Source organism: Coloeus monedula (genome assembly GCF_965178545.1).
Source record: "Coloeus monedula genome assembly, chromosome: 12".
Taxonomy (NCBI): Eukaryota; Metazoa; Chordata; class Aves; order Passeriformes; family Corvidae; genus Coloeus; species Coloeus monedula.
Genome location: NC_138792.1, coordinates 2330211 through 2357196, shown reverse-complemented (window position 1 = coordinate 2357196; position 26986 = coordinate 2330211). Strand labels below are relative to the sequence as shown.

Genomic DNA, 26986 nt, shown 5'->3' with positions numbered 1-26986 from the left:
GGTACCAGAGGGTTTATAGGGGTAACAACTCGAAATGACTTCATTTCAGGAGCCTATAAGGTTCCTCTCCAGAGCAGGGATTTATGGAGTGGAGGTGGGACCAGTGCATGCCTGTCCTGAGCATCATTCACTGCTCACCATGCAAGTGAAGGGCTGGAAAAGATGCTATGGAAGAAATAGGTTAATCTCTCTGGGTACTGCTAAACTAAACTAAATAAATCCTAAATAAACTTGGAAATGACTCAGCCTTTGCTGCTGGCACCTTTGGGATGGTTGTGTGTTAATTTGTAAAGACGCATCTAAATAAATTGAAATATTTATGGGAAGGAAGAGGCTGGGAAATGCCCTGAGAGCCACTCGCTGCCAGGTGGCGTCCGGCAGTGCTGGTTGTCCATCTTCCCTGCACGTGTGACATGTCCAGGAGGGAAAGGTGGGGGTGGAGAATGATGGAAAGGGTTGAGGGACAGAAGATGGGAAGGCAAAGAGGAGGGGAATTAAACCGAAGGAAGACTGAAGGGTAAAATAAAAAGGCTTTTGAACTGTGCTCGTCTGAGTGGGACTAAAACATCAACGCAGTGATGTGTTGATGGAAGAGAACGGGTGGGAGCAAACCCACGGAGATGCCGGTGGTTGTGAGGACGCAGAGCAGGTCCAGGAGAGATTCGGGGGCACCGTCTGTGTCCGAGCAGGAGGGGCCGAGCAGGAGGGCGCCAGGCGCTGCTGGAGCGATGCAGAGTCGGCCACGTACACCGGGGCCGGGGCGGGCTGAGCGATGCTCCAGATGAGACGAGAACAGATTTAGAAGCACCGAATCCCGATGCCGGGCGGAAGAGGTGCGTGCCAGAACAATCGCTGGGGCCCGGGAGGGGCTGTTCGCACAACCCTGCCCAAAATCCCCCCCACGCTCCTCGCCTTTCCCGGGCGGGCTGCAGGTGATGGGGAGCTCAGCGCGGCTCCTGTGCCAGAAGAGGTCACACGGCTAAAGGCAGCACAGCCCCGAGCCTCGGCAGGGACAGCGCTCCACTCCAAAGGCAGTCCGAGCTCCTCGCATCCCAAGGGATTTCTGCTCCTGCTCCGGGACGATCTGGGGCTGCCCCCAGCCCGGGGCTGCTGATGATTTGGGGTGTCTCTCCTCGCTCTCATTCCCCCCTCCTTCTCCCCTCCCCTGTGCCGTGTTTGCCTTAGATCTCAGCCTGTATCTCCTTTTCCTGCCTGGCTTTGCCCCGCTGCCAGGACGAAGCGGTTTTTCCCTGGCATTTAAAAAGCCCCCAGTCCCAAGGCGAAGGAAAGCGGCGCATCCCGAGCTCAGCGCAGCGCTCCCCGTGCGCTCTCCTCCCCCTCGGGCGATGCTTTCGGGGGCCGGGTACCCCCGTCCCGGCCTAGAGGGACCCCGACACCCCCAGCCCATCCACCCTGCCGAGCCTGGGTGCGGCTGGAACAGCCCCGGGAAAAGATCTTTCCCAAATTATTGCTTTAAATAACGACAGCGAGGCAACGGCTCTAGGGAAGATTTGCATTTCAACGCGGAGATGATTAAAAAGAAAATCTCCTGCCACTCCTCAGTGCGTCCTTCAAGTCCTTCAAAGGCGCTTGCAAATGGGGGTTTGTTGCCTTTTTTTTTTTTTTTTTTCCCCTCAAGGATTATAATATTTAAGTCCTGCAAAAAGAAAACAGATGGAGAAGAAGACAATGAAAGAAAACAAGGCCAGCCCAGAGGCCGCGGGGAGAGGAGCAGAGTGGCCGGGCACAGCAGTGCCCAGCTCGTGTACACACTGCACATCTGTAGACAGACATATTTGTGCGTGTATATATATGTAAATTTTAAAAAAATCAATAGACAGATAAATGCCGTTTGCACATATTGGTCTAAATTATATGTCATTTAAAACGATTCAATTAATACAAACCATTGGCATGTGGCTCATATTTGATATATAAAACATACTTGTCATGATATATATTTCATATTATAAAACACACATGCGTTCTGTAGCACAAATATCAGCTATTATATCTAATTAACTTGGTTTAATCCATGATATTTCAATTTAAATGTACGAATAGATATCTAAATGCTGAACCACTCTGTTATAGTAGTGAAAACATCCTTTTAACGTGTTGTGGTTTGGTTCGTTTTTTTCTCACTCTTTTTGTGGAAAAATCCAGAGTTTTGTCCCATGTAAAATGCTTTTTGCCCCATTTTTTCCATGAATTGGGGCCAGATCCAGCAGCCTGGCAGAGCAGGAGGAGGTGGTTGGTGCTCCATGCCCTGTGCTCAGCCAAGCTGAGAGGGGATTTCCAGCGGGCCCGTGCACAAACACACCTTTGGAGACACACACACATATATATTTATATATATAAATATACATGTGTATGTATGTATATATTTATTTATACGGAATTTGTGGGGATGGACTGTGATGAGCTGCTGCCCCTGGGGGTGCTGGGGAAGCAGGGCAGGGTGTCCCCTCCATCACCTCTCAGGGTGTCCCCATGGATGCACAGCCCACTTTTACCCCACACCCCAGCTCCCTCCCAATTCCCCCCCCAACTTTCCAGCCATCCCAAGAAGACATTTTGGTATCAAGCTAAAATTGCCATTTTTTTTGCTGCCTGTAAGTGAAGGGCTGTGCTTCCCTCTCCTTGCTCTGTCCCTGCATGCACAGCACGGAGTCCTCTGGAGGAGCTCACTGCTGCACTCTCATTCCCTTTGAATCTCTGTTTACCATCTCTTATCTCCTGATGGGGATTTTTTTTAAACACTATTTGCAGTAAATACCCCCAACTTGAAAAAGGGTTGAGGTGCACATCAAAAAAAAAAAAAAGCTCGAGTTATATCAAATTAATGCACGTGTCAGCTTTCATCTAATGGCAATTAAAGCACCTCACATAAACAAATCAATAATAGAAAACCCTGGATAAAAGCTGTATTTCAGTGTCTCACGGCCTCTGTAACCTCGCTCATGAACTATCATCCCTGATCTTTCCCAACTCTCCCATAACTGCTCTTATTGACAAAAAAAGATGAATTCTCCTGTGACCAGGAGGTACCCTGGAAGGCCTCGTCGTGCCCCTCAACCACTGCCAAATCGAAGAAATAATACTAATGCTGCCTAAAACCAGCTCTGGTGCTGTGGCTGTGGGGGAGCCCCCACGGGGTGAAGATGCTGCAGTCCCTGAAGGTGCTGGGTGGGTAAAATCCAGACCCAAAGCTGCCCCCAGGGGAGTGGAAAACATCCAGGAAGCTCATCCTGAGCACTGACACCCCTCTGGGCTCCCAGATGCTCTCATGGGTGGATTTTTAAATCATTTTTACTTCTGAATGCCTCAGTGGGACAAGGACCATCCACTTCCAGCTGTCACCCTTCATCAGCTCGTGGGAACATCTTCCCTGATAGCTTTCAGGACCTTGGAACATCCTTTCCTCAAGGTGCATCAAACACTTAGTAAAAATAATTCCCAGGATAAACCCTTGCCTCTCCAGCCCCTCTGGAGAGTTGGCAGCATCTGGGAAAGCTGCTGAGAGCCAGTGCCCATGACCAGCCATAAGGAGACACCTGGCAAAACACAAGGCACAGATGCCTTTTCTTTTTTAACTGGTTTATTCTACATAAATCTTTTTAACAACATTCATAAAACATTAATTACAAAAATGTGCTAATATGGGGTAGGTTTCTTTCTTTCTTTTTTTTTTATTCCAACAGTCAGAAATTCACATTTTGAAAGGATAGGCATACTTTTAAGAGACACGTTCACTTTACTCCCAGATACAAAATTTTGAGGGGTTATAAATCACTTACAAGGGGCAGATGGCAAAAAAAAAAAGAAAAAAAGGAATAATTTTAAGCTTCAGAATCTGATTTCAGCATTGAATTGAGCAGCTGCATTTGGACCACTGACTCTGCTGCTCTGCCCAGGATGCCCAGCAGGCCTGGGCACCTCCCAGGACCAATCTGGGAGCCACACACAGCTCCTGCTGAGCCAGAGCCTGGAGCACAGAGGAAAAAAAATGGGATTTTCAAAGCTACCAACAGTGCTGCAGCTTTTTATTGAGCCTTTCTAGTGGGTACAGACATGGAGAGGGTGCAATTCACCCCCAAAACCCACGGGCAGGCTGTTTTCCATCAACAGCAGAGCAAATGGCAGCTGTGGCAGGCCATGGCACTGGAATCTGCTGAGCAGTGTGATGGCAGCAAGCTTGGAGGTCCTGCTTCAAAAACAATTACCCAAAACGGCCAAAATTCAAGCCTCCGCCCCGGTGCTCTTATGTGGAGCCAGCTCCAAAATCCACCCATCCGAAAGCAAATATTTGGCTTCATCCTGCTGGATTTCAGGGCAGGCGAGGGGGAGCGGGGTAATTTCCTAATTGCCCTCAGCCTCCCCAGAAAAATCCTGCCTCTGGCTCTAACGGGTTCACATGGCTGAAACAGGATATGCTGGGAAAGTTCAGGCCTGGGGAAGTCGAGCTCTTTCCCGAAAGGATTGGGTTGAACGCGCTCAGCAGCCAAATCCCAACCGGGTTCAGGCAATTTGGCCATCGCCCACCAGAAGGGGAGCATCACCTCGGTGCTGAAACCTGCTCCAGTAAACAACTCATCTTACACACCACGCTTCAAAGTGTACAAAAAGGACAAAAAAAGAGCTGAATTCCTCGGTAAAACAGAGCCTAAGTCTTGTCTCTAACGCCACGGGAGGGCCTGCGCTTGCTGGGCTGGGTGGAGGAGGGTGCAGGGTACGCCTTGGGGAATAGGGTACAAAAAGAGGAGAAACTTTGGAGGTACAAATCCTCCCCCAAAGCCATGCTTTGCAGAGAACAGGAGGGGGTTTCTTGTGTCTTTCCTCTCTGCTGGGAAGGCGGATCCCAGCCCTGCACCTGCAGGGTTTCGCCACCGCGGTGCGTGGGAAGAGGGGACGCGGGGACACTCGCGGTGTCTGGCCTTGAGAGGGGAGCACCGAGGGCACGGCAAAATATTTGCAGAAATAAAGCTACAAAGACCCCCCGGCAGGGGCTGTGCAGGTGGTCCCACCAAAGCCCAGCGATAAGCTCCCTGTCACCAGGGCTAAAGTCCGTGCAGTGGCCGTGCCAGGCAGATAAAGGACCTGGAGCACAGGGTCACCCCTGCGACACCCCCAGGGCTCCAAAGCCCTCTCAGAGCTCCATCCACCCCTGTGTTTGCTTTCCTGCCAAGGGCTCTCCAAAAGAAGGGGTACAGCTTTATGTTGGTTTGTTACTTGCCCACGGAGCCCCTCTCTGTGCCAGTTCCACGCCTGGCGTTACTCAGAGCATCCTGGAGGAGGATTTAAGGAGTACTTGTCAATCACGTCATCGTCCCCAAAAGTTACAAGGGTGGCTTGTAAGCACCCAAAAGAGCTGCTCAAGTCCATGGCATAAAGGTGGAGGCAGGGGGCCACTCTGCTTGCCTTGGCTTTCAAAGTCATTCCAATTTTCTGCTTCCAGCTGGAAAGGGAGAAGCAGACTCTGCCAGCGTGGAAATAACTAAACAAAGTTAGGTGCCCCCAAACAAAACTCTGGGGTGCAGGAGCACACAAAAGCCGGGAATGGTTTGCAGTGAAGGATGGAGGGACAGCAAAGGTCTCAGCTGGATCTGTCCCCCTGCATGCAGAGGATTTGATCCAAGTTCACCTTTATTCAGGTGAGGATTATATGGCCACTTATAGAGGCAAGTGTCAGCCAGGGTTCAAACCCAGAGCAGGTGAGATCCTCAGCTCCAAATCAGGCTGTCCAGAGCAAATTGCTCTTGGCACCCACGTACCAAAGAGACCCTCTGCTGCCATGCAGAACATTCCCACGGCACTGCCAGGCAAGGGCAGCAATGTCCTTGCCCAGCTGCTGACCACCTCCCTGCTGGCTCCTCCAGGCAGCTCAGCCCAGGGGGTGATGAGGCTCCTCCTCAAGTGGCAGCCCCAAAGCACCACCATGGTGGGAGGCAGAGCCAAAACCTCCTTAAATTGGGGGTCCCCCAACCCCACGGTACCACAGCAGATCTGAAAAAGCCCTGAGACTTGGCTGGCAATTAGGATGTGGCCTTCCCACAGCTCCCACAGCAGGGAAATGGTAGGAAACCTCAACCCCAGCCGGAGAGAGGCCAGAATTTGTTAAATTTAAGCTCTGTGACTTCCAAACTTGTGTTTGCCTGGCTGCAGGACCTCAGGGCAGGGCAAGCTGCAGTGAAGCAGCTCCTGCATATTGTTTCAGAACTGAAAAAAAGCTCTAAGCCATGAATCATGGCACTTCCCAGGCAGCTCCCAAAGCCCTGCTACCCTTCCCATCACAAATACAGCCATCCCTCCAGCCCTTCCAGCTTGGCTGTCCCGCTCCATCTCTCAGCCAGAGTGAGAGGAGTTAAATCCGATGCCTCACTCTGCAGTAGAATAACAAAAAAAAAAAAAAAAAAAAAAAAGAAAAAAAAAGAAGAAAAGACAACAAGTTGGTTTTGAACACCCTCAAGGTAAAGATTTAAGAGGCAGCCCCAGCCCAGCCCCGAGCAGGCGCTGCTGGGACACGTCCTGGGCTCACTGCACACTTACATAAGGCTCTGCAGCTCTGCAAACACCCCAGCCACAGGGTGAAGCGGGGCCCTCCCCGCTCCCTTCCACCCTTTTCCCACCCAAGGGGCTCAACCCACCTCCCTCCCCTTGCTGGCTCCCAAAGCTGGCCGAGTCTGGAGTGCTGGGCTCCCCCTTCCCTTCCCAGAGCAAGGGAGAGGGGCAGGAATCACAGCCTGGCACTCGCAGGGGAGGGAGAAGGTTGGGTTTTTAATTAGAAAGCTGAGTAAAAGGCAGCCCCAAGGAGGATGGGGATGTGCTGGGCTAGGACAAGATGATCCTGATGGAACAGGAGGGGCTTTGGGATGAAGCTTTTTGCAACAGGTAGGGACCCATTTGGCATCACACCACCAGGCCACCACAGGCTAAACGGATTTTCAGAGAGCAGTGCAACTCCTCCCTGTTCCCAGACGCTCCAATCACACAATCCCACCTCTCACACGCCACCAGTCCGCAGAAATTCTTGCAAACTGCCTGGTATTCAAAAGGGCCAAATGAGAGCTGCAGCAGCAGCAATCTGACAAACAAGCCCCAAATGCTCCCTGTATGTTGACACTGCTCCAACCTTTGCCCTCCCCATTCCCACCTGTGTTTGCTGATGAGGAGACCCCTCATTGCTGTTGGCCAAAGCTGCCTTCCCCGCTGCAGAATTTGCCCTTGTGTCCACCAAGGGCAGGATTTGGACCAGACAAACACACCGAGTGTGGTTTTGGGAGGCTGGTACCACACTTGGGTCTGGGATAGGATGAGGAGTGGCTTCCTCTGACCAAACTGGGGTGGTCAAGGAAGCACCTCATCTCTCCAAATCTCCTAGAGGGTCAATAATAAAAGCCATGAGGAACGATCAGAATTTAGGGGGGACAGATGTGGGTAGCAGCATCCCTCCTGGGCAGAGCTCCTGGCTGACACAGCTGCTCTGATGCCACTGCAGTGCTAAGCATCCCTTGCGATGAATGCAGGCTTCTCCCAGGGCAAGGACCTTTGCAGGCATGTGGAGCAGTTAAAGCAAGAGGAATTCTGTAGAAATTTGGGATTTGAACCATAAATCACCTTATGAGCCGGGGAGGCTTTGCCACACAAAGTCTGGGCGCAGCCACCAGTGGGGCTCTGCCGTGCAGCCGCTCCCTCAGCCCAGATGGGGTTTGGAGACAGCTCTGCTCACCCTCTGCTTGCTCTGAAGAAGCTACTTCTGGAATTTAAATTCCTCATAAGCTCTCCTTTGGGGGCATTAAGGTCCAAAATATGATTTAATGAACTTCATCCAACTCTGATGTGAATTAATGCCCCAAAACTTGTAGAGGGAGTACCAATGAGGAGTTTTTTATTTTCTTCCGCTGTCAGAGGGCTTTGAAGCTGCACCACTGCCAATGGTCCCACCCAAGAAGCATCACATTAACACCCTGCCCTAGGCTAAGTCTGGTAGATCCCAGCTGGAGCCAGGGTTCTGTGGTCCAAGCCCTGCCTCCTCCTGCAGCTTCATCTGCCTCCCGTGGCTCCCAAAACTCAGCGATGGCTCAGCAGAGCCACAGCAGACGATGCTGTAAGGGCCATGAAGGGTAAGAACAGTCATGGAAAAGCGTATCCAAGAAAGAGACAAGCAGACATCTCATTTTATATCATAAACAGACACGTCACAACACACCAGGTAATTTTCCAGCTCGTACGGGGACAGAAGGGCCACAAGACCACAAGACCTTACAATGCATCAGCCAACATGGGTTAAAAACAGGGCCAGAGGGACATGCAGGGTCCTGAGCCTATTATATACAAAAATCCCACCTCTGCCTGTGGGAGGGGGCCTCCACTGAACCCAAATTTCCACAGCAAAGACACATCCTGGTGTTACAAACCCCGACACTCGCCCAGAGACCAAGGGATGGTTCCCATGACACACGTCCCTCTTGGAACATCTCAGTTTTTAAATGGCAGGAGAAAATAATCAATATTTGATGAAGGATGGGTTTGCAGTCAGGATAAATGTGAGTTTTGTCTCCTGCCCTCTCCCAGGAAAAGGTACCCCAGTCCCAGCTGGCTCCTTGTTCACACAGGGACCCACCAGGGCAGGAGAACTTCCCTTCTCACTCATTAGCCACACTCGTTAGCAATCCCTGGAGATGATCATATAATCATGGAATGGTTTGGGTTGGAACGGATCTTAAAGCTTATCTCATTCCAACCCCTTGCTGTGGGCAGGGACACCTTCCACTACCCCAAGTTGCTCCCAGCCGTGTCCAGCCTGGCCTGGAACACTTCCAGGGACCCAGAGGTAGCCACAGCTTCTCTGGGCAATTTGAATTTCTACCATTTTCTGTGGGCAGTGACAGATTCCTGCCACTCAGTGTGGTGGGCACCCACTGGCTGCGTGACTTCCTTGTGCTCTCTCCCTCTCCCCCGGATCAGCACTGACCCTGCACCAGCTCAGTGACAACACACGGGCTACGAATTAAATGCTACTGGGGCTGTCAAACCCTTTGGAAAATCAGGATTCCCCACCAATGCTGACTCGTGCTTATTGCTGCATAATACACAACTGGGCCCCAAAACGAGCAGTGGCACCCTGTGCCCTGAGCCAGCAGCATCCCCACACCTGTGGGTGCCCCCGTGCCCAGCAGGCAAGCCACCCCTGTCCCAACCCTGTGTGCCTCAAAGCCACCAAAATGCTCAGCTTGGTGGTGATCCCATGGATTTGGCCCCACAGAGCCAGGCACCGTGGGCTGTGCCAGGAGCTGCCCCTCTGTTTTGCAGCTCAAAAGCTCAATCATTAATTGCTGGGTGAGGAAACGGAGGTGGAAAGTGGCCAAGGGACCTGCTGGTCTCATCCATGCATTTTTTAAGGCATATTTTGCAGGAAGGGTGTGCTCCTGCGTGACTCCGATGGCTGGAGCCAGCCGAGCTCCCAGTCATCCCAGCTGCAGCTCCCTGGGGGTGTGGGAGAGCAGCGGGAAAGGAGGAAAGAAGAAGATGAAAGCGGGACTCGCTGACATTTATTTGGTTTGTGCATCAGACTAAAGCAGCATTTCCTCCTTCGGATCTCTGGCTCCAAAACAGCCCCAGGTGCTGGACGGGGAGGGGGCTGTCTCACTTGGATGTGACACCCGAGTGACACCGGAGAAGGAGAAGGATGAACAGCTGCAAAGTTCAACAAGTTCCATCCGTGGCCTGCTTGGAAAAGGCATTTATTAGCTGTAAACCTCTGTCGTGACGTATAGAAAACTGGGGAGAGGAGCGGGAGCTCGATCAGGTTTGAATCCTGGTGAGAGTTCTCCTTAGAAAAATGGTTGGGGGGGGGGGGGGAAAGGTGGCTTTGAAATCAAAACTGTCCCCCCCCCCCAAAAAAAGAGCGTTTCTGCTAGTTAAAAGCCTTTAACTAGAAGAACTTCTTGTGTTTTCTCCTTTACAAACATAGTGCATCTGCAACCACTGGGAATTACGGTCCGTCTAGGGAAGGGCCTTGCTGGGACTGTGGAGAGGCTGCTGGTGTCCCGGGGAGAGCCGGCGGCGGTGTCACATGTGCGCTTCGGAGGCTGGGCAGCCCGGCAGCAGCTCCCCGTTCACCACCGCCTCCGACACCAGCATCTTGTCTTTGCCAGAATCCAGGCGCTGCTTCTTCAGCATCCTCTGATGGACCAGCGGCACCACGGAGAGCACCAGGCCGCCGATGATGGGGGGCACCCCGGCAAAGTAAAAGGCTGCGTCGTAATTCTCGAAATAATCATTGAGGTATCCTGGAAGAGAAGAGCGATGGGGGTTAGGGCTGAGTCAGTCTAATGAGCTCGTTAGTCTAATGAGCTGCTTGTTCCCTCCTTCGAGTGCAGCTTGCGTCACCCACCAGATTTGGGGAGATTTGGGTTTTTAAAATAATCTTTTTTTTTTTTTCCATTGCATTTCTTGGAGTTTTTATGCCCTGGATTAAAGGATGTGTGCAGCCAACATTGTGTACCAAGGGAGCGGAGAAGGAAAGCCTCAGCCATCCTTCCTGTTTCACCAGAGCAGGACACAGTCGGACACATCCCAGACAATCCCAAATGCAAGCTGAGACGTGTTAAACCCAACTCTTCTTCCCAGAGGCTTGCCAGCCAGGAGGCAATGGGAAAAGTGGGATGGGGCTGTCCCTCTGCTGATTGTCTCCATTTGGAAGCCCTGCCCATATGGATGTTTTATCTCCAGCTGTGAAATACACGCTGCCAGTTACAAACAATAGCCAAGCCCTTAAAACCCAGCAAGGTTCTACATTTGTCTGGCAAGTTCCAACACAGCCAGGCCTCCTTGGAGAATAGCACATGGCCATTGATCAGCCCTGGAAAATCCCTCTGAGTGCCTCCTGCGTGGACACTTCCCTGGGAATTAGGCCAGTGCAAATTCACCCAGCAAGCCCCGCTCAGGGGGTCCTGGGGCAGCACCCTCCCAGTGGGAGGTCTATGACCCCCATGCTCCTTCCTGAGGGTGTTAAAGTGAACTTTGCTGCCGGAAGCAGAGAGATCGGAGGTGCTTATCCAGCTTTGGCTTAGTGCTGCTGATGCAGAGGTCCTGCTGCTCAGGGGCAGCTCTGGCCAAGCCCTCGCTGTTAAGGACGTTGGGGTTATTGCTGTGCTGGAACACATGCCCAGGTCTTGTGCAGGCTCAGGTGCCTCCATCTCCAATTCCATCTAAAAGGACTTTTAGAAAATTAATGTCTGCCAATTTTTAGCTCAGCTTCAAACAGAAATCACTTCACGAGGTCTTGGGTCACTGTTCCCCCAATGGTCACCTTTCATCAGCCTGGAGAAAGGGCCTGAGATGCCACAGGACGTAGCATGGGGTGATGCCACACCTGCTCTTCAACACCCACATGACCTGATAAGGCAGAAAGCTCAAACCAGCACATCTGGTCTCACACCAAAACACCACCATGGGTGAAAGCTGCCACCAGCATCTCCCTCCCAACCGCTGGGTCCTGGTCCAGCACCGTGGTGTTACCAACCTGCTATGGGCGTGCCCGCGGTCATGGGCACAGCCATCAGCCCCATGAGGTACCCTATGGCCTGGGACGCCTGCATGGGCCCCACCAGCTCGAAGGCGATGGGGGCCATGATGGTGGTGAAGAAGCCGTCGCAGAGGCCGAGGAAGAGGCAGATGACAATGACGCCCTCGAAGCCTCGGCACTGGGGGATCATCATGCACAGGAGGCCCAACAGCATGAAGGACGCAACCTGGGGAGATAAAAGTGGGCGTGAGAGTGGGGATGGGCAGCAGGCAGAGTCATGGAGATGACACTGAACAGGTCAATGTCACTGCTCCCTGCTCTGGACCCAGCGAAGCCACCCAGCTGCTGCTCCTGTCTCGGAGAGGCCCTTAAGAATAACCTTTTAAGAAGGGTTAAGAAGGATTAGCTGCTGGATTAGCTGCTAGATTTCAGCAGTTTGTTCTTCAAAAACCACAAGGAGGTGAAAGGGTGTAGGTAGTTTGGGAAGGGTTGCTACTATGGAGTTTGATTGCTGGACACCGATCCCTCGGGTCATGTGTGTAACTCCTTTTACACATTTCTGTAGTAAATTATCTTCCCTCACAGCAGACAGTGGTTGGTAAAGGCTTTGTGACTGACAGTTTTAAGCAGAGTGTGGACACCAATGTAGAGACACCATCCCTGCCCCGCTGTGGTTGCCAGCACCTCCATGGAGGGTTGGACACACTGTACCTGCAGGTAAATCTTCTTCAGCCCAGGAATGCAGTCGCCAATGCGGCCCGAAACCAAGCGCCCCAGCCCCGACATGGCCCCGAGGCAAACCAGGAGGATCCAGTCCTTTTTGGTTTCCTGAAATCGCTTCTCCACGTATTTGACCTAGGATGCACAGAAGGACACAAGGACATGAAGCCGCAGTAAGTCGATCCCTCTCATCTCCCCAAAAGGGATGAGACTTCCTGCAGAGTGGATTTGGGGTGGTTGTGTGACCCTCATGTCCACACCACACTGACCTGCACCCTCCACCCACCCCAAACCCAACAGGCCCTTCCTCTCCTGCTACTGGTGCTGGTCCTTAGGAGCGCTGGGAAGTGACCCTGGCCCACCCTGGCACAGAGAGGACACACAAAACCATATCCACCACTATTCCCATTTACAGGATGTGCAGCACTATCTTGGCTTTGAGGCTTTTGGTGCCTCTGTCCCTACTGCCCATCCCCACCTTCCCTCCTCCCTCCTCACTCCGGGCAAAGGGATCTCTCTTCCCTTCCCATCCCAGCCACGGCCCTTACCAGGTTCATGTAAGGTACGAGGTATCCCAGGACAGCAGTAGCGATCCCAAAGGCCCAAATCCGATAGGTCTTTCTCCGGAAAACCCTCAGGTTGAAATACTTGCGGGTCTGGGCCCAGCACTGCTGCCTCATGCTCCGGCTGCCCAGCTTGTCCTGCCCGTCGTGCTGAGAGTCACAAGAAGGCGGCAGGATGGGCCGGTAGGTCATGGACAAGAAGATCTGGATGAGCATTAAGGCACTGAGTACTTGGAAAGTGTGTGCCAGCCCGATGGCACCCCCAACCATCTTCAGGAAGAAGGGGAGTGGCACAGAGATGAGGCAGCTGCCCCCGGCCACGATGCCGTTGGCCAGACCCAGGCGGCGCTTGAAGTAGTGACCGAGGATGACCAGCGAGGGCTGGAAGGCGAAGGAGCTGCCACAGCCAAAGAGGATCCCATATGTGAAGTAACGGACTTCCAGAGACCTGGTGGGAACAAAACACATGGAAGTGGTGATGTCGGGCAGAGGTGAGGAAGCCTCCTCCCCCGCAGTCCTGCAAAGGCCCGGGTCTCACACGCCACAGGTGCTGCACGGACAGTCTGACCTCCAGGAGCTTACTGCCTCACCAAAGCAAGGATAATCCTCACTTTACAGCTGGCACGTAAAATCTTTGGGAAAATGAAGTGTAGCTGGGAAGTGCTTTCTGCAGCCAGGAGAAGGCAGCAGCCAACCTGGCCTCCTTGGGAAGCTGACATTACTTCACTGGTTTTTAAATTACAGCAAACAAGATTTTCTAAGGTGGGGATGGTGGGATATTTTTAGCTAGAAATCCTTTTAATTTTTCCACTGAAAGGACTAATTGAAAACATTCTGCACCCAGTGTTTGGAAGCAGAAGGCACCAACCCTGCTGGTTATTAGGCACGGAGGAAGGAAATGTGGAGTTTCTGCCCAGGCTCCAGGCTGGTTAATTAAGTTCCTCTTCTTTAAGCTCCTCCAGGAGCTTAAATTAGACAGTTAATAGATCTCATTTGTACCTTACATTGGTGGCTGCACTTGAGGAGGGAGTGAAGTGGCTGCTCTACAGAGCAGATGGAGAGTCCTGAGAGCCCTTGGAAGGAGCTGCTTCCCAATCGCCAGCCCAATTTTCCCAACAGAAGCAGCTGTCAAAGGAGCCTGGATTTAGGCAGCACAAAAAACCTGTTGTGTTTCTCCCCAGATGAAGGAATTTTTTTCTTCATGCCCATGCCATACACCCAGCTGCGGCGGTCTGCCATGGGATACTGCCTGCGAGGGAAGCGTGAGGGAAACCTTTGGGCAGCTCAGGGTGTGCGCTCCCACCCTCGGAGCAATACTGAGTGCTGCTCCCAAAGCTGGTCAGGAGACAGCAGCCCACATCTACCAGAGCAGCTGGAAGCTGGGAAAACCTTTACAAGCGCATCATTCCTTCCATTACACGCTCATCCCTCCAGCCTGCCAAGCAGAAAGCAGAACACGGTCGCCGTGCCCGGCGGCTCTGAGACAAATGACTGTCATGAAAGGCAATTTCCATCCACTCCGGAATGAAACCACATCAGAAGGCCCCTCTGTGGGAGCCAGGCAGGCAGCTGGGCCATGTGGGCCCTGTCCGACCTCCCACGCACCAGCCCTGGCTTGGTCACAGCAGCCCTGGTGCCGCAGCTAAGTTGACGTGTTGGGTAAGTGGAGACAAACGCCACAGGTCCCATCTGCTCCCCAGTGATGCTCAGACACCCCTGCATGAGCAGGGGCTCCTTCCAGCCACGCTTCTTAGCCAGGATTTCCCAGCCTGCTTACTGGGAATCAGCCAGCTGCTCTCCGGTGGGAAGGGCGGCACCGTCTCCTCGGATTAGGAGGTTGCCAATGGATAATTGTGTCTCCTGGGACAAGGAGGTCTCCCTCCATCAGCTTCCTCTTGCTTCCAGCTCTCAATGGGAACAGCCCTGGTTCATCCTTGCTGGCAGAAGTTTGAGGGATTCCTCTGTGCAGGAGAAACTGGGCAGAAATCGCGGAGGGGAAGGAGAAGCAGATGAAAAGGGACCCAGCCCTCCCTACAGAACAGAGGAGGAGGGCTGGGAGGGCATTGGGGGCATATGAAGACAGCCCTGCTGAGCTGGCCATCATCTCCCATTCCTCACACTACACCAACACCTTAAACTGGAGGGAAGCTGAAGCCTTAACTGGGATTTCTCTTTTCTTGAGAGCACACAAGGTCTCCGGTGGCTCGAGCTGGTTACAAGTGCAGGAGACACCTCAGAGCAAGGCAGTAGAGAGGAAAAGCCTCTCCTTGACACCATCCAGCCTTCCCCTGAACTTCGCTTTTCAGCATATTTGGTTTCTTTAGTGGTTTTCATAGAAAATTCCCAATATTTTGAGACAAGAGGCACTGAGCTGGGTGCTGGGGTCTTGCCACACAATCTTGGTGGCTCAGAGTTTTTGGAGCAGCTCAGTGCAGTGCTGGGAACTGCTGCTCCTCCATTTGGACAAAACAAACCCATTCCAGGGAAACCAGGAGACAGAGGGGGGATGATGATCCACCTCTGCCTGGGCCCACCAAAGCCAGTCTTTGGTGTCCCTTTGCACCCGTGCTTGTAGCACGGGGGGATGATCTCCAGCTGCGGTGGAGGGACTTGGTGAGAGGGACCAAAAAAAAGCTTCTCTGTTGTTCTGGGAGAGCAGGAGCCACAAGCCCCGAATTTCAGGAGCAGCCTTCACCATCCGGATGGAGCACTGCCAAATCCCACAGCCTCCCTGCTCTTCCTCCGGCCCCGCTCGGCTCTGCCATCGCAGCTTCCCTCGCTGCGGTCCAGCTGCAAAGGGGCTCCTTTCTCCCTTGAAAGGCAGCCAAAGGAATGTGGTCCGAGAGCGAGGGGCAGGAAATGGGGATTTCTGTAGCTCTCCTGGAAATGGTATTTCTCTCTGCTTGTACTGTTTGATTTTTTTTTTTGAAGCCCAACACAACAAGCCCCTGGCAGCGGTGTAGTCCCACGAGCCCTTTTTTTTTTGCACGAATATTTTACAACAGAGCAGGGGGAAAAAGTCCAAGCTCTGTTGATTAGAAGGAAAGCAGGACTCCATGGGAAGCTCCTGCGATCTGCATATCAGGCCACAGCTTCCCTCAGGACCCACTGCACCTCTTATTGTTACCTTTGGAAACACAAAGGGTGGCACCCGAGGAGGAAGTTGCAGGCAGTAGTTCCTTCCATGCCACAGCCCAAGATGGTTTTAGCATCCCAAAAATCCCATGTGCAATTGGCCACAGTCCTGGAGGCTTTGCCTGAGGAGCAGAACTGATCCCCACTCCCAGCATAATGGGGGGATCCCACAGAGGAGGGCTTGGGGATCCAGGGAAAAATGGCTGGGATGAGCACAAGGGTCTCACTGACCAGGAGGAGCGCAAGCAAGTCGCCCTCTGGAAAACTGGTGTGTATTTGCCTTAGAAACCCACTCCTTGAAGCATTTTAATTAAAACAATATTGATTTTAACTGAAATCTAACCCAAAGCAATGTTTTTATTCAGAAAAAGTGGGGCAAATGCTGCTTTGGAGGTGTCTCCGTAGAGCCTCTGAGACTGTGTTTAATAAGTGTCACATAAATTACCCCAGACGTGATCTCTTTTTGCTCCCTCAAAGATGCCAACCCCGATTTCTGGGCTGGAAAGACACACAAGGTACACCTGCCATCCAAATGCACATTGGCCAGCGCCTGCCAGCAGAAATTCATGGCATGGGGTCAGGCATGGAAAACAAGGAGCAGCAGTGGCCCTGCACTGCCGCAAACACACGAGCCAGGGCAGGAACACCACAAACTGCTCCAAACCCTGTCTGCCTTCCCCTCCCTGTCTGCCCTGCACAGAAACTCCCTCTTAGGCATACTGTACCAAATATTATTTTAAGCATTAATTTACTTTCAGCACCAAATGTGAAAACGGTTGCAAAGGAGAACATTTTTCTCTGTGAGTGCCTCTCTGGAGCTGCCTGTGAGAGGCAAACCAACCTCTCCTGCTGTTTTAAAGATCAAATGAGGGACCTAAGTGCTGAAATCCCAGAAAATAGAGTCCCTTGCTTGGGGAAAACCTGCTCTCCTTTAATCTAAGGACACAAGGTTCAGTTTGGAGGGGAACAGGCTGAGCACACGTGGGCTGTAGAGATGCCAGGACACCTTTCACGTGGATGGGAACCACCTGCTTTGGCCCCAAAGGCAGCAGCAATGTGTTGGCAGGGAACAGGGAGGAAGAGGAGCTCTCCAAGGAGCTGCTCCACAGCCTTACTTGGTGAAGGAGCTGGAGAGAAGCCCGATGAAGGCGATGGCAGCTCCCGTGGCCGCTGTGGTCCTGCAGCCAATCCGGTCGGTGAAGATGCTGACGATGGGAGAGCAGAAAAAAATCATTCCCATGGCCAGGGAGCCGACCCATGCTGGGGAGAGAGAGGAGAAAGGTGATGGTCAGGGTGGGACATCACACAGGGGCAGTGGGGAGTCAGCCAGGGACCAAGTGCAGTTTTGAAGGTGCCTTGGCAGAGAGGCAGCCCCATCACACCGTTAATTAACAGTGTTAAGTGCTGTTAATTAACAGCACCGCTCACAAATGACACAGAGCCCACTTGTGCTGCCCGGTGGCACCACAGACGGGGCACAGTGAGGGAGCATGGACAGGTTTTGCTTGTTTTCCTCTCTGCTGGGTTTGTGTGTCCCAGGGAAGGCAACGAGTTTCAATGCTTTTTCCAAACAACCTTTGCTGCACACGGGAAGATGCCCCACTGATGCCACTTCCACCAGGAATCCCCCCAGCTAAAAGCCCCCTGAGCTCCTCCAAGCCCTTTGCTCTCCAGCTTTGGCTAGGAAGAATTTCCTATCCTGCGTTACAGCCCTGCATTCCCACACTCACCCAACCCCTCCCTCGCTCCCCACAGGCAGCACTCCTCACCTTCCCCTCTCCCCACGTTCAGTGAGGATTCCTGGTTGCAGCTGAGCTGATGGAAACACGTTTATCCCAGGTTAAATTCCACCCCTGGCCCTGCCAGGCAAAGCCCAAGTGGCACCATCATGCCCTGTCTCCTTTGCAGCCCACTCTGGAGAAAACCACTGTCTGTCTGTCTGACTTCCTTTCCAGAAACTTTAATTGTTCACAGATTTTTTTTCAGCCCATCATAGAATCGTTAAGGTTAGAAAAGCCTTTTAAGATCCTCAAGTCCAACCATTGCCCCAGCACTGCCAAGCCCAGCACCAACCCACGTTCCCAAGTGCCACATCCACACTGCTTTTCATTCCCTCCAGCGACAACAATTCCATCACTGCCCTGAGCAGCCTGTGCCAGTGCTTGAACACCCTTTCAGAGAAGAAATTTTTCCTAATATCCAACCTAAACCTCTCGTGGCACAACTTGAGGCCATTTCCTCTTGTCCACCGCCTTCTCCTCCCTGCCCTCCACCTTCTCCTTTTAATTGTTTATGCGACTATTTTGGGGAGGAAAGGCAGGATTTCAAGAAAAGCAATGTGGTAAGGAAAAGAATTTCAATTCTAGCAGCTCTGAGGAGAAGCAAGAGGTCCCCTAGGTGGTGTGTGGGGCAGAGCAAGATGGACAGAGGGACAAGGGGCACCAAAGTGGGGGGACCTTCTGGAGCATCTCCAAGCTCCAGCTGCTGGCTCTGGGCTGCTGAGCACAGCCCCGGGACACGTGGTCCTTTTAACTTTTCTTACATCTTTCAGGGTTGGGGTTTTTTTTGCACCCAAGCCAAGGGCTCTGCAAACCTTTTCAGCACAGCCCTGCACAAAAACACCCTCATGGTCCTTCCAAAGCCGTGAGATCTTCAAAAAATAGCCAGGTCCCTATTAAAAGCAAATCCCAGCTATAGAACAGCCTCTCCAACCTCTGCCTTTCACAAAAGGACCACACAAAGAAGCTCTCCCGAGGCTGGGAAGAGCTGACCCTTCCAAATTAATTATAAGTTCACAAGGACCCAATTTACTTCAAAATCTTCCTTAATAAATGCAGAGTGGGGCAATAAAATGAAAAGCAAGGGCTGCGCGGGAACCTCGTGGGACTGGCTGGGCTCTCGTCTCAACTCCAGGCAAAAAGACAAGAGAGGGGAAGGGAGAGGGAGAGGACCCCCCTCTCCAGCTGATTTTCTTGGTTATAAACACAAGGCACAGTGTAACGAAAGTCCCTCTAATAGGATTAGGTGGCACGGATCCAAAGAGCCGTCCAAAACAACTCCGAGAGGGGGTGAGGGGTGGGAGGCACGCCAAGATGGGAAAGGCTCGTTAAATTGGATAATATACTTCCAGAAATGTTCCTTCTACTCCAGCCAAGGCAGTAAAACGTTAGATGGCCCCGTCATGTTTGAAGTTTGTTATTTTTGGAAATTACTTTAAGAAACGCGGAAATAAAAGCATAAAGCGAAGTATTAAATTTAAAGGGCCAGATTCGGATCTTAATAACCCGGGGATTTGCATGCAAATAGGCAGGATCAATCTCTGGCCCCAGAAATGCACACTCACCTGCAGAGATCAAAGCAAACCCGGGGCAGGAGGCTCAGCAACGGGCGCTTAAAAGCTCCTCCAGCTCTGGGTTTGCAAAAAGGAGATATGGCTCAATTAAAATTGGTAAACACACCAAAAAAAAAATGAGTCCTGTGGCAAATTGCTCTACCTTAGAGAAAGGGCTTACCACAAGCAATGAATAAAAATAGGCTTGGGGAAGAACATCCAGTTAAAATTAGTAAGAACAATAGCCTCACTTCCAGAGCGGGGTTTTGTCTTCCCAGCGCTTCCCAGCGAAGCCCCGGGAAGCCGGGAGGGCTGGGCGAGCTCCAGCGCTGGAAGGAAACCTCGGCAAAATCTGGGGGCAGGAGAAAACCGCCTCAGTGCTGCCTCCAATCCCGGTGTGATTCACATCAGAACAGCCCCAGGGAGTGGGGTGCACAATTTTTCCCCCCTGTGATCTCCGTTCACCTGGGTTGGGGCAAGGATGGAGGGAAGTCGTGGCAGAAAAGCCCAATTTGGGAAAGAAATGGAGTTCAGGTGAAGCCTGGATCCAAACCCCCCCTTTTGGGCATAGTCCTTGGATCCACTCCAGGGAAAGAAGGGTTTATTTTGGGCAATCTGCGGTATTGAAGTTTCTCCTGGACTTTGCTGGATGTGAAAGGCAGAGGCAGCCATTCCTCCAGCGGGAACCAGACAGGGCTCAGCACCTTCCCTCCTACAGCTTCTTCAGCGCTGGAGAAGTTACCTCTTGATTTAAAGCCCATGGGAGAAAAAAAGGGGAAATTTTTACTTCTGATTTACACCAGGTTTGGATGAGCCTGGCCACACCTCCTACCCTCTGTGGCTGATAAGCTGGGTGAGATATGGAAACACACAGACAAGCCCCCACAGGAAGCAAGGGAGTCTTATCAAGCAGGTCCTAAAAGAAGCAATGGAGCGAATCCAGCTGAGGACGGGGATGGAAGAAGCTCAAAAGCTGCCAGAATTTCGACAGGGATCGGGTTAAGACTTGATTGTGTTTTAGGGTGCTGTGAGTCCAACCAGCTCCTGGGAGCACCAGCTGAAGGAGCTGGGTTTGGAGCTGGGTGCCATGGGGTGACCTGGCTGGTGACAGCCAGGTCACCCTTTCTCCAAGGGATGTCTTGACAGAAACACAAATTGCTTCAGAAACCACATTTCTAGCTTTTAATAACAATAATAATAATAATAATAATAGTAGACATGAAAGCACTCTGCTTTTGGTGAGGCGAAATGCAAATGACTTCTGATTTGGGGGTTGCTGATACTAGAGGTGACTCAAGGTGTGTTTTCCCTCCCTGATGACCACCTCTCTGCTTGGCACTGAGAGTTACCTCAAGCCCAGACCTGTCCATCCCACCCTGCTCCCACCACAACCCCTCCTGAAGGGATTGAAGCAGCAGCTGGAGAGCTGGGACCCTCCAGGGCACACACCCTGCTCCAAGGGGCTGGGGGACAGCACCAGCCCCAGCTGCCACTCCAGCCCAAGCCACCTACAGAGCTGATGGAACCTTCCTGGTGGTCCCAGGGATGTTCTGCATAGGGGAAGAACCCAGCATGGGGCTGGTGCTGCTTTGCTGGAGCAGAGTTGTTGACCAAGGAGAACATTCCACTGGCAGCTCTCACGCCAAGGGGAAAGCTCCAGCTAAAGCTCCACAAATTGCTCCTTCACCTAACAAAGGCAGCCAAGCTGGTGGCCCACGGCTGATCCAAAGCAGTGTGGCCTTCAACACGGACAGGGAATACAGAGGCTGAAGGTCTCCAAGGGGAGCAGTGGTTCAGTGGTGTAGGAGATCACAGAATCAGAGAAGCAGAAGGGTTTGGGTTGGAAGGGACCTTAAAGACCACCCAGTTCTACCCCCTGCCATGGGTAGGGACAACTTCCACTGTCCCAGGTTGCTCCAAGCCCCATCCAACCTGGCCTTGGACACTTCAAGGTGTTGGAATAGCATGGCCAGGATGATCCATCCTTCCTGGCACCCTGGGTTCTGGACAGAGTGAAAACTGGCAAGGTGACCCATTTGCCCACCAGCCCAACAGCACCAAGCTGTGCCCACAGTGGAGGAGGGACCAGGAGTGCTTTGTTCACCTTCTTTTCCTCCTGCCAGTGGGTGACAAAGCTCCTGTGGCAGAGGAGGACAGGCCCATGGGTGTTGGGGGGCTCAGCTGCCCTGCAGTGAGGCTGGTGATGCTGAGGGGTCCCTGAGGGCTGTGAGCACCATATCTGTGTGTTCATGGTGGGCAGGGCTCCCAGGGTCAGTCCAGGTGGTCCCACCTGGACACCAGATCCGCTTGCTTTTCAGCCAGACCATCCAACAGGATGAAAAACTCCCCCGTTGCTGGCATCGTCCTAAGCAGAAAAAGGTTTCTGAGAGCAGAGCAAGGTGGGAGCAGGAAGGTGAGAAAGGAAGAAAATCTCACCACTCCTGAGACGCAGATCCAAACCCCGCCGGTATTTAGCTCATTGTTGCAAAAAACACCATTAAAAAAATCCGACTGCGGCACTCGAAGCCAAACCTATTTGTTCCTTTAACACCGAATCTCCAGGGAGAGAGGAGGAAGGGACGTCGCTCTCAGCTGTGCTTCCCCGCTGACCCAAATACCCCGGGCTGGAGGGATCAAGGGCCAGGAGGTGACCTCAGATCCGCCGCTCGAGGAAGTGTCTTCCCTCGCTTCCCGCGGCTTCTCCCGCTCGCGCCGCGCAGCTGGGACAGGGCGGCCGCTGGAGGGGACAGGGACAAGATGCACAGGGTCACCTTCCCCAGGCACCTGGCATTTCTCAGAGGAGAGATGAGGCAGCCAAAAGCAATTCGCCTCCTGCACCTCTCCTACAAGAGATAAATCACTTTTTAACTCATCCCAGGCACGGGGAAGCTCTGCTGCTGTGACAAAGCTCATCAAGCACCTTCAGAGTCCTCCCCAGCCCTACCTGGCTGCAGTTTTGGGAGCCCAGGCAACCTCGTGGCCCTTCCCAGGCGGAGGCTGTGGGGGAGCAGGCGGCTGTGCCCCCCTCGGCGGGGCTCCCACAGCACATCTGGAGTGAAAACCAAGCAGCTGTTTCATCTCGTGCCCTTGAAGAGCCATTTGCGTCATCCCCCTGTGCTCTCAAAGCGAAGCCTGAACCGCTCCCAGCGGCTCAGCCCCATGTGCTCAACACCCCCCGCAGGCCGAGCCAGTCCCAGGGACGGACGGTCACGGCTTAAATAAAGGCAGATGCAAAAGCCAGAGCTGAGGAGGACACCACGATGCACGGCGGGATGGGAAACTGAGCTGGAGAGCAGCAAAACAGAGCTGAGGAGTTTGAAACTGAAGCTGGGGAACCCCAAATCGAACCTGGGGAGCATGAAGTTGAAGCTGGAGGGCACAAACTGAATCTGGCAAACATCAAACTGAGGCTGAGGAGAATCAGAATGGCCCAAAATGAAGGTGTGGAGCCCCAAACTGATGCCGAGAAGCCCCAGACCCAAAGCTGTGGAGCCCCAAACTAAAGATGAGGAGCCCCAAACAAAATCTGAGGAATACCAAACTGAACCTGGACACCACCAAATTGAGAGCCAGAAACCAAAGATGGGGAGCACCAAACAGAAGATGAGGAGCCCCAAACCAAAGTTGTGCAGCCCCAAACTGAACCTGGGGAGCACCAAACTGAGGTTGAGGAGCTGCAAATTGAAGCTGAGGAGCCCCAAACCAAAGCTGTGGGGCACCAAACTGAAGCTGGGGAACACCAAACTGGTTCTGAGGAGCCCCAAACCAAGTCTGGGAAGAACCAAACTAAAGCTGTGGAGCCCCAAACTGAGGAGCCCCAAACTGATGCTGAGGAACCCCAAACCAAGGCTGGGGAGCCCTAAACTGATACTGAGGAACCCCAGACCAAGGCAGGGGAGCACCAAACTGAAGCAGCCAGGCTTCTCTGGATGGGAGCTGGTGGTGGTGGGGCACTGTGGTGGCAGCCACTGTGCATCATGTGCAGCTCAAAGCCAGCTAAACTCATTAATTGTATAGCAAGCCCTGCTTGGTACCATACCCTAAAGCTTCAGAACAAAGTCCTCCTTTATCAGGTTTGGCTGACTTCTCCCCCGAAACCCCCCCCCCCCCCTCTTTTGAAAACAATTCCACAACAGCCTGAAAATTGGAATAAATAGAATTATTCAGGGGAATTATTCAAGGCCAGGTCTGGCTAAAGACCCTTTCAGTACCCTGTTCACGGTGGTATTAGGACATAGGGCAAGGAAATACGTGAATGCTGTAGAAGTGGACACTCCTGTCATTGTGCCATGATCCCATGGCCATGGATAAGGCAACAGCTTCCCAGTGATCAGACCCAGCAAGTGTCAATCCAGTCTTTGCCCTAGGGGAGCTTTAAACCACTGATTTAAACTGGTTCAGGAGCACAGAGCACTGGAGCAGAGCAGGTGGGGAATGCACTTTGCTTTAAAAACCCCACCACACCTCTCCTGATCGTGTGTCTCTGCCTCCCCTCACTCCCAAGGATGCAGGGGACTTTCAAGAGCCGATGCCCAGGCCACCTCCTGTAACCACTAAGTGACAGATCCCAGCTTATGTGAGAGAAAAGTCCCAAAATGAGCTGCCCTGTGGCCACACTAAGTAGAGATGGAGACAAATCTGTGGTTTGGCTTGGCAAGCAGCAGGCACAGAGTGTTTGCTTGGGGTTCCTGCGCTCAACATCCCGGAGAAACTCAGTCCCAGCCACATTTTGCATCCATTTCATTCCAAACCCATAAAACTCGACCCTGGCTAGAGCAAAATGGCGTTAGAGCTGGTTTCTGGGCTGTATCACATCCTCCCCATCCACAGCCTCAGCCTCGGAGGCTCCAGAACTGATCCAGAAATGCAAATTCTTGTGAAATCCATCCAAAAGCAACAAGGCAGCATGTGCTCTGCAGCTGAAACCCACCATGTGCCCAGGCGGGAGTTTTCTTCCCAGCACTCCACTCCACAGGCCAGGAAGGTTTTTCTTCTCCGCGTCGCCTCTGGGTTGCAATTTTTGAGGGATGATTCACCTACCACACACTAAAGTTACCCAACAAACAGAAGCTGCAGCTATAACAGCTCCTCAACACGGGTTGTGTCCCATCCAGACGGTTTTCCGTGACCCACATGCCCAAGGAGGCCGAGGATCTTGCTACTCCAAGCTCTCCCGGTGCTGTGTGAGTCCGAGGGATGTTGGGTAGGTCCATGTTCCCCCATGTTCCATCTCCCTGGGTGAGAGCCCAGGGCTGTCTTGGCGTTCAGCTGCCACTGGGCAAAACCAGTGCCCTCCTGCAGCTCCTGCCCAAATGAACTGGCAAAGGCTCTTTAGCACTGGGGGGAGGGCGGGGAACAAATCCTGGGGAAGAGCATCTCCCCCCTTGACTGCGCTGTCAAACACCTCGCCAGCCCCTGGCTGCGTTTTGCTCCAGCAATTTTAGGAAAAACAGAAAAGTTCCATTTTAATTGGTGAAAATTCCCTCCTCCCACCCGTGGAGCACCAATCTGTAATTAGCCTTTCATGTAAAACGATGTTTATTCCTGACGGAGTTTATCTTGGCACAAACACGCGCTCTGAAATGTGCACACATTTGAAGACTCAAACCCTGCATTTAATTCTCTATCTGCTTGTTAATCCTCATTGTTCCCAAGCCCCTTTTCAAAACACACCCACAGGGAGAAGAAAGTATTTATATATATATATATATGTGTGTGTGTGTATATATATATATATATATAAAAACCTCCTTCCAGCATCAGGACACCAGCAGCGAGTGCAGCACCAGCCCAGGGTCCAGCTGCCCCCCGGATCCTGGTGCTCTCCCAAACACACAGTGCCAAGACCTCCTGATTTTGTCCATCTTTCCCTTTCTTTAATACACATTTTTCTCCCCAGCTGCGATGCTCCTCCATGTCCCCCTGAAATACAACTGAAGGATGGGAGTCCTGAAGTGGGAAGATGGGAAAAGCACTGTAGGGAACCCACCAAGAGCCCCCAGCTCCACTTTGAAGAACCTGCCCTCAACAGTGGCAGAATCCAAATTTCATGATTCCTGGGCTTAATGTGGAGTGATTTGGGATTTACACTCTCCCAGAAGTAGCAGCCACATCTCCTAACACAGCACCTCGAGGCTGGACCAGCAGCCCCCAGGATCTGGGGGACCAAAGCAGATCAGATCCTTCCCCTCTGTCCAGCTCCAGGTGCAGATGACAGTGAGAGAGGGGCGGTCCTGAGTGGCTGCCAGTGGCTGCTCCAGGTCATCCCATTTCCAGCAGGGCAATAAACACAATATCCACCTCATAAGATGGAAGGGACAGCAAAGGTTTGGGATCAGGGACAGGGGCAATATCAGGGTTGGGATTAGGGTTTGGGTTAGGGTCTGGATCAGGGTTAGAGTTTGGTTTAAGGTCAAGGTCAAGGGACATCACTCTCCCAGTCCAACACATCCTGGTGGATTGGGGTTTCCTCCAAGCCCCTCACCCTGTGTTTTTGGGGAAACAGTTCCCACTGCTGAAGCCAGGCAGGTCCCAAAGCTGATGGCAATGATTAACTCTGGTGGGACACTGTGGGTCAGCTGTGGCCCCAGCCACCGACTGCTGCACGTCCAAAGCTCTCAGCCTTTGGAAAAGCCATGACCTGGCCAAACTTCACTGGGCTTTGACTATGATTAACCTCCCCCAGTCACTGGTACAAGGTCACAAAGCCTGGGAACAGCGCAGCGCTCACACCCCGCCACGGCCACCCCCCGTCCCCAACAGTGAGGTGAGACCCCCTTCTGCTTCTCCAGCCCCAAAATGTGTCATCTCCTCTGAACCCCACCATGGCCACCTTATGTAACTGGCAGAACTGGTAACCAGTTCCTGCAGCCACAGACAACTGAGAACGCAGTGCAGCTGAGGGACTGGGCTGGTGGAGCCTCAGGAATTTGCCCTGAAGCTTCATCTCCTGCTCACTAAAAGGGCAGGAGAGATGGAAGGGGGAAGGGAGGGATGGAAGGGGGAAGGCACCTGCCAGGACACAAGAAGCAGCACCAGGACTGGGCCAGCAGTGCTGGGATACGTGATCAGCCAGAGCCAGCCACCATTTCCCAGGCTGTGATCCAGGTGAGCGCTGCCACTTTTGGGGGCACACCTGAAAGTCCTGAAGGGTTGGAGCATGACTCTGGGAGCACCTCGATCCCTGCCCTGTCAGCTGCCCCATGTGAGTGGCTGCTGTGGCTTTTCCTGGCTGGAGCAGCTCAGCCAGCCCTGTGATCCACCAGGACACGGAGCCGTGGCTCCTGGCCAGAGCAGCCTGGCCTGCCCTGTGATCCACCAGGACACGGAACTGTGGCTCCCGGCCAACACGCCTCGGAGCAGATGGCGAAGCAGAGCTGGCTCATGGGCCAGGATGAGGGGCAAAGCCAACAGAGCTCCTCACGCCAAGGTCAGGGGTTCATCTCCCAGCCAGGCTTAGGCTCCATGTGCATCCCTACAGGAGCCAGTGCCTGGCACTGATCCACCACTGCATCTCCATCTACATGGTGGCATCATACCTGACACACAGGATCCCAAAAACCCCCAGCACCTGGGGCATCCCAAACCCTTGATGCCTCAGGGAGAAGATGGGATGGATCCTGGCCACCAATGGGAGGCAGGTTGGGCTCCCCTCCCACAACAGAGCTGGTGGTCCAAGGCTGCTCCATCCTAGTGAAATCACTGGGG

At 52.8% G+C, this 26986-nt stretch overlaps 1 protein-coding gene across 1 annotated transcript in view; it reads right to left on the bottom strand.

Moving 5' to 3' along the window:
- Positions 1-9788: 9788 nt before the first annotated feature.
- SLC16A2 (solute carrier family 16 member 2) overlaps positions 9789-26986 on the bottom strand; it is a gene marked incomplete at its 5' end in the record, with an annotated part of 34528 nt that continues 17330 nt past the window's right edge. The window contains 5 exons of the mRNA XM_082289698.1: positions 9789-10292; positions 11528-11756; positions 12242-12385; positions 12799-13261; positions 17064-17208. Of these exons, the coding sequence (XP_082145824.1) occupies positions 10072-10292; positions 11528-11756; positions 12242-12385; positions 12799-13261; positions 17064-17208 (1202 nt within the window). The 3' untranslated portion in view covers positions 9789-10071. The remainder of the gene's footprint in view (positions 10293-11527; positions 11757-12241; positions 12386-12798; positions 13262-17063; positions 17209-26986) is intronic.